Here is a 14148-nt window from a genome sequence, read left to right as displayed (position 1 = left end):
CCTGTCTGTCTACTCTCACATTGATTTTGTCTTCATAAATATTAGATTTAGATGATATCTAGCTGTTCTGGTGGTCCTAACCCTAACCCCCCCCCCCCCCCCCCCCCAGGGGACCTGGAGAGCGCCCCCGTGGTGCGGAGTGTGTCCAGCGACGGGTGTGTGTACGAGGTGGAGTGGTACACATCCGCTGCCTGCGTCCTGGCCAAGACGCAGGGGGATGACTGCAAGGTGGAGGACCCCCAGGCTGGTAGGACCCTCAGAGTGGGGGGGGGGGGTGGGGGGGGGTGGCGTGTCATCACAGTCTTTAGCCATTTAATTTACTACAGTAGGAATCAACTTTCTGTCACTATAACCACTCCTCCCCTTCCCTCCCCCCCTCCTCCTCCTCCTCCTCCTCCTACCCTCCTCCTCCCCCCCTCCTCCTCCCCCCTCCTCCCCTTCCCTCCCTCCTCCTCCCCCCCTCCCTCCAGGGTTCTCCTTCGACCTCTCCCCCCTGACCAGGCCTGGCGGAGGCTTCTACAACATGTCCAATGGCGTCTATGAATACTACATCAACATCTGCGGCTCCGTCACCGCCGCCAACTGTCCTCCCAACGCCGGGGCGTGTCAGGTGGACCAGAGGTCAGTCAGAGGTCAGAGGTTAGAGGTCAAACCTCTTATAGGTACAGTCAGGTGGACCAGAGGTCAGTCACTACCCTCAGAGATGTTATCTCTCTCTCTCTCCAGTGGGTCTAACTCTGTCGTGGTGGTTATCTCTAGTGGGTCTAACTGTCATGGTGGTTATCTCTAGTGGGTCTAACTCTGTCATGGTGGTTATCTCTAGTGGGTCTAACTCTGTCATGGTGGTTATCTCTAGTGGGTCTAACTCTGTCATGGTGGTTATCTCTAGTGGGTCTAACTCTGTCATGGTGGTTATCTCTAGTGGGTCTAACTCTGTCATGGTGGTTATCTCTAGTGGGTCTAACTCTGTCATGGTGGTTATCTCTAGTGGGTCTAACTCTGTCATGGTGGTTATCTCTAGTGGGTCTAACTCTGTCGTGGTGGTTATCTCTAGTGGGTCTAACTCTGTCATGGTTATCTCTAGTGGGTCTAACTCTGTCATGGTGGTTATCTCTAGTGGGTCTAACTCGTGGAGTCTGGGAGGGTTCGACTCCCAGCTGTCCTACTATGACGGGATGATCCAGCTCACCTACAGCAACGGCTCCCAGTACAACAACAAGCAGCACACGCTCCGCTCCACCCTCATCTCCTTCCTCTGCGACCGCGAGGCTGGCGCTGGGAGACCCGAGTTCCAGGTACGCCTGGGGAGGGAGGGAGGGAGGGAGGGAGGGAGGGGGAGGAGGAGGGGTGGGTGGCTGAAGGGATGGGTGGATGGGTGGATGGATGGATGGGTGGATGGGTGGGTGGATGGATGGGTGGATGGGTGGATGGGTGGATGGATGGACGGATGGACGGACAGGCAGGCATGTTTAAGGTAATCTTGTTTCCCTCCCTGTGTGGTTGGTCCTCCAGGTAGAGGACAACTACACCTACAACTTCCGGTGGTACACCAGCTACGCCTGCCCTGACAGACCCCAGGAGTGTGTGGTGACGGACCCTGACACTCTGGAGCAGTACGACCTCTCCAGGTACGCTCACCTGCACGGCCCTGCCAACCAACCAATCACATTTATTTGTATAGCACTTTTTACATAGACAAATATATTAAAATATACACAAATACTAAACAATATACACAATAAATACAATACAAACAATATGATCTAACACCATAGATGTGATGTCAATATGATCTAACACTAACACCAAACCAGAGACCCCCAAAAAGCAAGCCCTCTTCTGTACTCTTCACTCTCTCTCTCTCCCTCCCTCCCTCTCTCCCTCCTTCTCTCTCTCCCTCCCCCCCCCTCCCCTCCCTCCCTCCCTCCAGTCTGTCCCGGGTGGGCATGGCCAAGAACTGGCATGTGACGGACCTGCAGCACCCCCAGAACCTCAGGAAGTACTACATCAACGTGTGCCGGCCCCTCACCATGGTAACGGGCTGCGATCGCCAGGCGTCCGTCTGCCAGATGAAGTACGAACCTCAGCAGGTCAGACAACCACCAAACTCTCTCCTCTCTCTGTCTCTCCTCCCCCCCCCCTCTCTCTCTCTCTTTCTCTCTCTCTCTTCTCCTCTCTCTCTGCAGGTCAGTCACCCACCAGCGCCCTCTAGTGGGGCTGTTTGTTTTAGTTTGTTTTGCATGTGGTGAGCCTGTCCTAATGCTGGACGACAGGTGCTGAGTCTGTCTCTCTCTCTCTCTCTCTCTCTCTCAGAGGTAGTCACTGTTCTCTCTCTCCCTCTCAGGGCACCGTATCAGAGACCGTGTCTATCGCCAACTTGGGCGTGGCTAAGCGGGGTCCCCAGATCGAGGCGAGGAACCGCCTTCTGCTGGAGTTCAGCGACGGCTCGGACTGCCAATCAGAGGGCCAGCAGCTCCACTACACCACCGCCATCCACCTGGTCTGCTCCAGGGGCGCCATGGTGAGTAACCATAGCCCTAACCCTAGCACTGACCCTAACCCTAGCACTGACCCTAACCCTAGCACTGACCCTAACCCTAGCACTGACCCTAACCCCTGCCCTGGCCCTAACCCTAGCACTGACCCTAACCCCTGCCCTGGCCCTAACCCTAGCACTGACCCTAACCCCTGCCCTGGCCCTAACCCTAGCACTGACCCTAACCCCTGCCCTGCCCCTAACCCTAGCACTGACCCTAACCCCTGCCCTGGCCCTAACCCTAGCACTGACCCTAACCCCTGCCCTGGCCCTAACCCCTGCCCTGGCCCTAACCCTAGCCCAGCTCCACTACACCACCGCCATCCACCTGGTCTGCTCCAGGGGAGCTGTGGTGAGTAACCCTAACCCCGGCCCTAGCCCTTACCCTAACCCTAGCCCTAACCGTAACCCTAGCCCCAGCCCTAACCCTAACCCTAACGCAAGAGGTTAAATTTCCAGTTAAATCTGGAAATCCTGATTCATATGAAACCACAGTTCATACAATTACACATCAGAGTGCAGACAGTGTATCTGTGTGTGTGTGTGTGTGTGTCCAGTCGTCGGGCCCCCAGTTCCTGATGTTCCAGAACTGCACGGCGAGTTTTAACTGGCAGACATCGGCCGCCTGCGCCATCAGGACCGCCGACGACACCAACAACGTACGTTACCACGGCGACGCGCAGATCACACCGCACCAGTCACACCTGATTTAAGATGCTTCACAAAGTCTAAATACTTTACACTAAGACGACAGGCAGAGGAATGATGAGGTGTTTCTGGAGTGTGTGTGTGTGTGTGTGTGTGTGTGTGTGTGTGTGTGAGCTAGGTGTGTAATGTATTTGGAGTGTGTGTGTGTGTGTGTGTTAGCTAGGTGTGTGACGTATTTGGTGTGTGTGTTAGCTAGGTGTGTAGCGTATTTGGTGTGTGTGTTAGCTAGGTGTGTAATGTATTTGGAGTGTGTGTGTGTGTGTGTGTGTTAGCTAGGTGTGTGACGTATTTGGTGTGTGTGTTAGCTAGGTGTGTAGCGTATTTGGAGTGTGTGTTAGCTAGGTGTGTAGCGTATTTGGAGTGTGTGTTAGCTAGGTGTGTGACGTCACGTGTGTGTGTGTGTCTCTGTCACAGACATGCTCCGTCGTGGACCCCAACACCGGCTTTGAGTTCAACCTGCTTCCTCTGGCCTCCAAGACTGGTTACAAGGCCGAGGGCAACGGAAAAACCTTCATGGTACCACACACACACACACACACACACACACACACACACACACCCCACCCCCCCTCCCACACACACAGCGTTGGTGATTGTGTGTGTGTGTGTGTGTCTAGGTGAACATCTGTGACCGCGTGCCAGCCTGTGGGGAGGACCAGGGCCTGCCGGTGGCCGGGTGTGAGCTGGAGGAGGGCCGGCCGCTGGACCAGGTGGGCGTGGAGCGGACCCTCCACTACTCCACAGACGGCCTGCTCACACTCACATACAAGGGAGACCTGGACAAGCCCACAGGTACACACCCTAACCCCAGCCCTGACTCTAACCCCAGCCCTAACCTACAGTTACAGACCCTAGCCCTAGCCCTAGCCCTAACCCCAGCCCTAACCCTAACCCTGGACAAGCCCACAGGTACAGACCCTAGCCCTGACTCTAACCCCAGCCCTAACCTACAGTTACAGACCCTAGCCCTAACCCCAGCCCTAACCCTAACCCTGACTCTAACCCCAGCCCTAACACTAACCCTAACCCTGACTCTAACCCTGGACAAGCCCACAGGTACAGACCCTAGCCCTGACTCTAACCCTGACTCTAACCCAAGCCCTGGACAAGCCCACAGGTACAGAACTTGTTTGGACAATTTTTATTTTACTTTATTTCATCCAACCTTTATTAATCCAGGTTTTAACCTTTATTAATCCAGGTTTTAACCTTTATGAATCCAGGTTTTAACCTTTATTAATCCAGGTTAGTATCATTGAGAGAGAGACCTGGTCCGAGACAGCAGCCAAGGACGACAATGTTTCAGACAAAGTCACAATGTAGACACCTGTACATCACAGACAAGTAACATCACAGACAAGTAACATCACAGACAAGTAACATCACAGACAAGTAACATCACAGACAAGTAACATCACAAACAAGTAACATCACAGACAAGTAACAAGTTTTGATGTATTTTGGTCAATCTCTCCAGGCACCAGGAACACGTTCACCATCAGCTTCGTGTGTGACCAGGGCGCCGCCCCCCAAGCCGGCGCCGCCCCCCTGAGGCTGGTCAGGGAGGAGCTAAGCTCCTCCTCCCACACGGCTCACGACGTCTTCTTTGAGTTCTCCACCGCCCTGGCCTGCCCCCCCGCCCCCGTCGACTGCCACGTCACCGGTGAGAACCAATCATATGTCCTCAGAATACAGTAGAGCACAGTAGAGTAGAATACAGTAGAATATAGTAGAGTACAGTAGAGTACAGTAGAATATGGTGTCAGGTGACTGGTAAGACCCCCTCTCTGAGCGTAATGATGGAGTTTTTAACACGTTATTGTATTGATGTTCAGTTTGACCTTATGATGGTAATCTGATGATCATTGTCGCCGTGGTGATGCAGATTCCCAGGGTAACGAGTACGACCTGAGTCACCTGACCAGGGACAACGACGACAGCCCGTGGATCGCCATAGATACCAGCGCCCAGGCCAAGACACGCAGCTTCTTCATCAACGTGTGTAAACCTCTACCTCCCGTACAGGGCTGTCCTGGTGAGTACACACACACACATACACCACACCACACCACACCACACCACACCACACACACACACACACACACACCACACCACACACACACACAAACGTGTGTGTGTATGTGTATATATATATATAATGTATATGTGTGTGTATATATGTACCCCCCCCTCCAGCGGGTCTGTTGGGAGCCTGTGGGATGATGTCTGGCGTGGGGGTGAACCTGGGTTATATCCAGTCCAGCCTGCAGGTGGCAGCAGACGGCTCCATCAGCATCGTGTACCTGAACGGGGACGCCTGCCAGGGCGCCCGCTACACCACGCGCATCCTCTTCCTCTGTGACGACAGCCCCGTGAGTACCACGCCGCCATAGCCCTCCGAGCTAAAGCCAGGGCCACGTCAGCTAACGTGTGGTACTCTGTGTGTGTGTGTGTGTGTGTTCAATGTCCAACTGAATGGGATGAGGCTATATGTGAGATTCTACCTGTTGACATTACATATTGTGTGTGTGTGTGTGTGTGTGTGTGTGTGTGTGTGTGTGTGTGTGTGTGTGTGTGTGTGTGTGTGTGTGTGTGTGTGTGTGTGTGTGTGTGTGTGTGTGTGTGTGTGTGTGTGTGTGTGTGTGTGTGTGTGTGTCAGGGCTCTCCTGTGTTCGACCGGCAGGACGGCTGTGAATACGTGTTCGTGTGGAGGACGTCTGAGGCCTGTCCACTCAGGAAGACCCAGGGTAGGAGGGGGGGAGGGCTGTCCACTCAGGAAGACCCAGGGTAGGAGGGGGGGGGGGGGGGGGAGGCCTGTCCACTCAGGAAGACCCAGGGTAGGAGGGGGGAGGGCTGTCCACTCAGGAAGACCCAGGGTAGGAGGGGGGTGAGGGAGGGAGGCCTGTCCACTCAGGAAGACCCAGGGTAGGAGGGGGGGAGGGAGGCTTGTCCACTCAGGAAGACCCAGGGGGGGGGAGGGGGGAGGCTTGTCCACTCAGGAAGACCCAGGGTAGGAGGGAGGGGAGGGGGGAGGGAGGGAGGCCTGTCCACTCAGGAAGACCCAGGGTAGGAGGGAGGGGGGGAGGCTTGTCCACTCAGGAAGACCCAGGGGGGGGGGGGGGGGGGAGGCTTGTCCACTCAGGAAGACCCAGGGGGGGGGAGGGGGGGAGGCTTGTCCACTCAGGAAGACCCAGGGTAGGAGGGAGGGGAGGGGGGAGGGAGGGAGGCCTGTCCACTCAGGAAGACCCAGGGTAGGAGGAGGGGAGGGGGGGAGGAGGGATGGACGGAGGGAGAGGCAGGGGGGAGGAGGAGAGACCCAACTCTGAAACGCTCTCAAACCTGCCGTAACTGTATGTCTTTCTACCAGGGGAGGCTGGTGGAGGTTGAAATTGGAGGACGGGCTCATTGTAATGCATGGAATGTGTGTTTGGTACCATTCCTCATTCTGTTCCACGCATCGCAATGAGCCCCGTCCTCCGATTTGACCTCCAGCCTCCAGCCTCTATTCGCCCTGAAGGGTCGTAGAGGAGGACGGTTCACTCTGGTTGGGGCTGCAGTGCCTTATGGGTACAGGAGGGCGGAGCTGATGGTCCAGGACAGAATGTTCTGCTTGGATGTCATACTCAAGCTAACCTTCCCCCCCCCCCCCTCCCTCCCTCCCCCCCAGGTGAGAAGTGTCAGGTGAAGGACCCCAGGAGCGGGTACGTGTTTGACCTGTCCTCCCTGAGGGGGCGGGACTTTGTGGTGCGCAGCGGGTCCTACCAGTACCATCTGTCAGTCTGCGGGGGTCTGCAACGAGGCGTCTGCAAGGACACAGGAAGCGACCCCGTCTCTTCCTGTCAGGTGGAAGGAAGCACCCACAGAATCGCTGGTATGGAGAAAAACAAACCTGTCAAACTGAGTGACACACACACACACACACACACACACAACACACACAACCCAGAGAGCCGAGTGTTCCATGTGGTGTTTACCTAGCAACAACATCTGATTGGCTACAAAATGAAGCATTGTCATTGATGCATTCGGTGAACATTCCAAAGCATTTCACGCCATCAGTGACGGCTGTAAAGGATGTACGTGACAAATAAAACATGATTTGATTTGAATAAAGTCACATTTGGCGCTCTAGAACGTTGACAATTTCGGCGACTTTATTCACCTTCGGCGCTGAAGGAGTTAAGACACTTTCTTTCTTTTTCTTGATCCTTTTGCTTCTGGTTTGTTAGTTGTTGATGGACGTTGGCTCTCCTCTCCTCTGAAGTGTGTGTGTTTGTTTGTTTGTTGTTGTTGTTGACAGGCGTGGCGTCCCAGAACCTGAGCTACGTGGGCGACCAGATCCTGCTGAACTACACTGGGGGAGAGACGTGTCACAAGGTCTACACCAGATCCACACAGATCTCCTTCTCCTGCCACAAGGACATGCAGCCGGTCAGTCAGTCTCTCTATTCACACACACACACACACACACACACACACACACACACACACACACACACACACACACACACACACGGTGAGTTAATGTCTCTCTTCAGATAGAAATGAGTCAGCTTCGAAATGAGTCAACAGAACTGAAGTTCTATCTGATCACATTTCTACATCCCTACAGACACAGACCTCATCCCTACAGACACAGACCTCATCCCTACAGACACAGACATCATCCCTACAGACACAGACATCATCCCTACGAACACAGACATCATCCCTACAGACACAGACATCAGGAGAGTGTGTTCCTGTGTTGTGATGTTGTTGTTTGACCTCCAGGGGGCGCCAGAGTTCCTGAAGGAGACAGCAGAGTGTACGTACCTGTTCACCTGGAGGACGGCTCTGGCCTGCATACCTGTCAAGACCTCCAGCTGCTCCTACAAGTAACAACTCTCTCAATAGCTCCCTCTTCACCTCCTCCTCCTCCTCTTTCTCCTCCTCGTCCTCCTCTTCTTCCTCCTCCTCTTTCTCCTCCTCCTCCTCCTCTTCACCTCCTCCTCCTCTTTCTCCTCCTTGTCCTCCTCTTCTTCCTCCTCCTCCTCCTCCTCTTCTTCCAACCCCCTCCCCCAAGATGGCCTACTGGTTTTCCGATGTCTGATTCAAAGTTGTAAAAGCTTTATCCGTCTGCTCCGTCAGCGATGGCCAGGGGAACTCCTACGACCTGTCCTCTCTGGCGCTGGACTCTAGCAACTGGGTGGTGGAGGCGACTACAGGAGACCAGCTGCAGCGCTACTACATCAATGTCTGCAAGTCCCTGGTTCACCAGACCGGTGAGGACAGTCACCCCGAGCCCTGCCAGACCACCACCGACACACGGGGGTCCTGACAGGCCAACGCAGCAGGGGGAGGCTGGCGGAGGCAGACATCGGAGGACGGGCTCATCGGAACGCATTATTACACGTGTTTGATAACGTTCCTCGTTCCGTTCCATGCGTTACAATGAGCCCGTCCTCCGATTTCAGCCTCCGCCAGCCTCCCCCGGGACACAGGCTTTGTGATTGACAGCTCTGTGCTGAGTTGGTTATGAAGACCTGCCTGTTCAAATGTTGGGGCAAAGTCGGCCATCTTTACCGTAATACTTCTAATAGAAGCAATGAGAAACAATCCAGATGGGAGTTTTAAAAACTGCGTCAAGCGTTTCCATGATATGTATGTATGTGTGTGTGTGTGTGTGTGTGTGTGTGTGTGTGTGTGTGTGTGTGTGTGTGTGTGTGTGTGTGTGTGTGTGTGTGTGTGTGTGTGTGTGTGTGTGTGTGTGCGCGCGCGCGCACGCGTGCATGGGTCTTCTGACAACGTTCAATATCAAAACCTTCAGTCTAAAGAAAACAACCCCTCCCGTTCCCTCCACCCCTCCCGTTCCCTGTGATAGGCTCGTGGAAGTGTCCATCAGGCGCAGCGTCCTGTCTGAAGCAGGGGGAGGAGTATGTGAGTCTGGGGGAGGCGGAGTCGGCGCCCCGCTGGGACCAGAACGTTCTGGTCCTGACCTACGCAGACGGGGGGGCGTGTCCCGGGGGCCGCAGGAGGAGGAGCACCATCATACGCTTCAAATGTGACCGGGACAAAGTGGTGAGGGAGGGGTCACACACACACACACACACACACACACACATACATACATACATACAGAGACACAAACATACATACATACAGAGACACACACACACACACACACACCTCTCTCTCTCGCTCATGAACTGATGCACACACTCTGTATACAGACTGACTGTGTATTTCTCCTCTTCTTCCCTGTGTGTGTGTGTGTGTGTGTGTGTGTGTGTGTGTAGGACTCTCGTCCCACCCTGATCACTGCTATAGAGGACTGTGTCTACACCTTCATCTGGTTCACTGCTGCTGCCTGTCCTCTCAACAGCTCCCAGCACGGGGACTGTAGGGTCACCAACCCTGCTACCGGTACACACACACACACACACACACACACACACACACACACACACACACATACACACACACACACTCTGTCTGTCTGCCTACCTATCTGTCTGCCTGTATGTGTGTCTGACACCCGTCTGTCTGCCTACCTGCAACAAAGGCTGTTTATTGGCCATGCAATCAATTAACATCAATTGTTGGAATGTGGTAATTTTTGCACACCCCCCCTCCGAGACAACACACACGCACTGCACACCCCCCCTCCGAGAGGACACACGTGCACACCCCTATGGGAGAACAGAGCTCTGGGCTCTGGGTACAGGGTCAGCCATATTCAGCCCCTGGAGCAGTGAGGGGTTAGGTGTCTTGCTCAAGGGCACAACGGCAGTGGTAGGAGCCTTAGATATGATGCCAGTAACCCTCCAGTCACCAGCTCACATCCCCCTCCCTCCTGGGGGGGCATCCAACCAGTAACCCTCCAGTCACCAGCTCACATCCACCTCCCTCCTGGGGGGGGGATCCAACCAGTAACCTTCCAGTCACCAGCTCACCTCCACCTCCCTCCTGGGGGGGGATCCAACCAGTAACCCTCCAGTCACCAGCTCACATCCACCTCCTCCTGGGGGGGGGATCCAACCAGTAACCCTCCAGTCACCAGCTCACATCCACCTCCCTCCTGGGGGGGGGATCCAACCAGTAACCCTCCAGTCACCAGCTCACATCCACCTCCCTCCTGGGGGGGGGATCCAACCAGTAACCCTCCAGTCACCAGCTCACATCCACCTCCCTCCTGGGGGGGGGATCCAACCAGTAACCCTCCAGTCACCAGCTCACATCCACCTCCCTCCTGGGGGGGGGATCCAACCAGTAACCTTCCAGTCACCAGCTCACATCCACCTCCCTCCTGGGGGGGGGATCCAACCAGTAACCCTCCAGTCACCAGCTCACATCCACCTCCCTCCTGGGGGGGGATCCAACCAGTAACCCTCCAGTCACCAGCTCACATCCACCTCCCTCCTGGGGGGGGGATCCAACCAGTAACCCTCCAGTCACCAGCTCACATCCACCTCCCTCCTGGGGGGGGGATCCAACCAGTAACCCTCCAGTCACCAGCTCACATCCACCTCCCTCCTGGGGGGGGGATCCAACCAGAGACCTGCCTGTGGCCGGCCTCTCGAACCTCCAGGCCACCTCCCGCCACACTATCTGATACCTGTCTGTCTGTCACCTGTCTGTCTGTCTGTCTGTCTGACGCCTGTCTGTCTGTATGACGCCTGTCTGTCTGTCTGCAGGCCACCTGTTTGACCTGAACCCTCTGAGTCAGGAGGGAGGATACACCGTGTACGACCACGCCCACCCCAGGACCATGCTCCGCCTCAACCTGTGTGGAGAGGTGACCAACTCAGGCTGTGCCCCCGGGACAGGTACACACACACACACACACACACACACACACACACACACAGTCTGGGCAGGGGAGGGAACGCTAACATGTTTAACTGCGCAAATGTTTAACTATGTGTGTCCTGTGTGTGTGTGTGTGTGTGTCTCCACAGGTGTGTGCATCAAGGACGTCCAGAGTGCGGTGAGCGGTGGTCAGGCCGACAGGAAGCTGTCATACCTGGACCAGGTGCTGGAGCTGACCTACGGGGGCGGGGACACCTGCGCCGCGAGCCCCACCCTCTCGCACAAGAGCGTCATCAGCTTCGTGTGCGGGTCACATGGTCCGAGTGGCGAGGCCAAGCCCGTGCTGGTGGACACAGACCCCAACACCTGCACACACTTCTTCTCCGTGCACACACCCCTCGTCTGTGAACAGCAGGTACACACACACACACATATACACACACACACACACACACACACACACACACACACACACACACACACACACACACACACACACACACACACACACATACAGACACACACACAGGCACACACACATATGCATACACACAGACAGACAGGCACACACACACACACACACACATAAGCATACACACACACACACACACACACATAAGCATACACACATAGGCACACACACACACTCTCTAACTGGGTAAACACTCTCCACTCCTCCTCCTTGACTAGGTGCCATATAAACACCAGCCTCTCTAACCTCTGACGTCATGTGGTCAATGATGTCACAGCAGTGCTTAGTAGACACTGTTACTGATTACTGCTGCTAACCGTGTGTGTGTGTGTGTGTGTTGGTTAATACCTGAATACGCAGCTCTCCCACCGCGTGTGTGTGTGTGTAGCAGGCTTGCGTAGGTTGGGATGTGTTGTTATGCGTCCGTACGTTCTGACAGGGATTCTGATTAACAATACCGTAACCTTTTGTTTAATTTTATAATTAATATATACTTTTTAAAAAAAGAAATTTGGGGGAGGCTTCTGGACCCACTGGGTTTCTTCTTTTCATGTGTTATTGTTATTGTGTTATTGCAAATCCTAAAGAAAAAAAAACGTCTGTAAACTTTATTATTCTTCTCTACAAACCGCTCCTCTGACCTGACCTCTGACCTCTGTCCCGGTGCTGGTCCAGGTCAAGTGTTCGGTTCTGAACGGGTCGACCCTGATCGACCTGACCCCTCTGACCCACCTGACCGGTTACTATGGCGCCACCGATGACGACCTGGGCGACCAATCACAAGACTTCTACATCAACGTGTGCCAGCCCCTCAACCCCATCCCTGGGGTCACATGTCCCCCCGGGGCCGCCGTCTGTATGGACCCCAACGACGGACCCCCCATAGTGAGAACACACACACACACACACACACACACACTTACACACACTCTGTACGCTAGTTGTAAAAAGTACCAGAATAATCTCTCTCTCCCTCTCTCTCTCCCTCTCTCCCTCCCTCCCTCCATCCAGGACATTGGGAGAATCACCTCTCCTCCAGAGTTCAACAATGTGACCAACGAGGTGTCAATCACCTTCAGGAGCTCCACCCCCTGTGTCGCTGACCTCACCCTCAACTACTCCTCCACCATCATCTTCACCTGTCAGAGAGGCCTGGAGCTGGTACACAAACACACACACACACACACAACTACACACACACTCACACATACACTCAAATGAATATGATTTAGTGAGTTATGCTGAGACCTCCCCCCCCCCCCCCCCCCCCCCCCCGCAGGGCGCCCCCCAGATGCTGAGGCGTCAGGGGTGTGTGTACGTGTTTGAGTGGGCAACCCCAGTGGTCTGTCCTGACGCCACTCAGACGGACGGCTGCAAACTGACCGACTCACAGCTGCAGTTCACCTTTGACCTCTCACCCCTGTCCGGAGAGATCCAGGTAGGTTGACCCCTGACCTCTAACCCTGACCCTAACCCTAACCCTGACCTCTAACCCTGACCTCCAACCCTGACCCTGACCTTGACCATAACCCTGACCATAACCCTGACCTTGACCTCCAACCCTAACCCTGACCCTGACCTCTAACCTTGACCTTGACTTTTTTCTAAAATGTGTTTATTCACAGTCGCCCCTTTGTTTGTTTCTAATGCTGCTCACCCTGTTAAACATGATATTCATCCATCCCTCCATCGCTCCATCCATCGCTCCCTCCATCTCTCCATCCCTCCCTCCATCCACCCATCCATCGCTCCATCCCTCCATCCATCCCTCCCTCCCTCCATCCACCCATCCATCCCTCCATCCCTCCATCCATCCCTCCACCCGTCCCTCCCTCCTCCCTCCATCCCTCCACCCGTCCCTCCATCCTCCCTCCATCCCTCCACCCGTCCCTCCGTCCTGCCTCCATCCCTCCATCCATCTACCCACCCCTCCCTTCCTCACTCCCTCCCCTCCCTCCACCCCTCCCTCCCCCTCAGGTTCCGGTGGCGGGGGAGACGTACCGTGTCAGTGTGTGTGGTTCGGTGTCAGAGCCCGGCTGTCAGAGCAGCGCGGTGTGTCTCCAGTCCTCCAGGGGCGCTGTGTCCTACGGGATCAGCCAGACCATGACCCTGGACTACCAGCACCAGGACCAGGCTGTCATCATGAAGTATGGAGGGGGTGACCCCTGTCCTCCAGGTAGGTCACTGACCCCTGACCCTCAGGTAACCCTAACCTGATTAGGGTTCAACCCTGGGTCTCCTGTGTTGACCCACCTGACTGTGTTATCCCATTGAGCTAAAAACTACACTGTAGAGAATGAACAGATTGTTGTTGATGTTGTTGATGTTGTTGTTGGACTCTGCAGTGACCGATAAGGAGGAAGTGTGTGTGTTTCCCTTCAACTTCCTGAAGAAGTCGTACTCGGCGTGCACCACCCACGGGCGGACAGACGGGAGGGAGTGGTGCTCCACCACCGCCGACTACGACAAGGACCAGCGGTGGGGCTTCTGTGCCAACGGTAAAGACTGGCCTAACACTAACCCTGGCCTAACCCTATCCCTGGTCTAACCCTAACCCTGTTGATGATGTTGTTGTTGTTAATGTTGTTGTTGTTGATGTTGTCTAACCCTGGTCTAACCCTAACCCTGGTCTAATCTAACG

The 14148-nt window shown here is 54.9% G+C and overlaps 1 protein-coding gene across 1 annotated transcript in view; it reads left to right on the top strand.

Moving 5' to 3' along the window:
- igf2r (insulin-like growth factor 2 receptor) overlaps positions 1-14148 on the top strand; it is a 31920-nt gene that overhangs the window by 12964 nt on the left and 4808 nt on the right. The window contains exons 14-39 of the mRNA XM_083689009.1: positions 110-247; positions 471-621; positions 1118-1295; positions 1513-1628; positions 1931-2090; positions 2345-2521; positions 3094-3195; positions 3659-3760; positions 3862-4036; positions 4722-4907; positions 5130-5279; positions 5441-5616; positions 5904-5991; positions 6912-7115; positions 7545-7675; positions 8018-8121; positions 8375-8508; positions 9108-9304; positions 9523-9649; positions 10921-11052; positions 11185-11450; positions 12183-12392; positions 12519-12668; positions 12787-12945; positions 13485-13683; positions 13853-14005. Of these exons, the coding sequence (XP_083545135.1) occupies positions 110-247; positions 471-621; positions 1118-1295; positions 1513-1628; positions 1931-2090; positions 2345-2521; positions 3094-3195; positions 3659-3760; positions 3862-4036; positions 4722-4907; positions 5130-5279; positions 5441-5616; positions 5904-5991; positions 6912-7115; positions 7545-7675; positions 8018-8121; positions 8375-8508; positions 9108-9304; positions 9523-9649; positions 10921-11052; positions 11185-11450; positions 12183-12392; positions 12519-12668; positions 12787-12945; positions 13485-13683; positions 13853-14005 (4065 nt within the window). The remainder of the gene's footprint in view (positions 1-109; positions 248-470; positions 622-1117; positions 1296-1512; positions 1629-1930; positions 2091-2344; positions 2522-3093; positions 3196-3658; positions 3761-3861; positions 4037-4721; positions 4908-5129; positions 5280-5440; positions 5617-5903; positions 5992-6911; positions 7116-7544; positions 7676-8017; positions 8122-8374; positions 8509-9107; positions 9305-9522; positions 9650-10920; positions 11053-11184; positions 11451-12182; positions 12393-12518; positions 12669-12786; positions 12946-13484; positions 13684-13852; positions 14006-14148) is intronic.

The sequence above is a fragment of the Argentina silus genome (genome assembly GCF_951799395.1).
Source record: "Argentina silus genome assembly, chromosome: 17".
Taxonomy (NCBI): Eukaryota; Metazoa; Chordata; class Actinopteri; order Argentiniformes; family Argentinidae; genus Argentina; species Argentina silus.
Note: the sequence above shows the minus strand (reverse complement) of the source record. Positions and strands in the feature narration are given on the sequence as shown.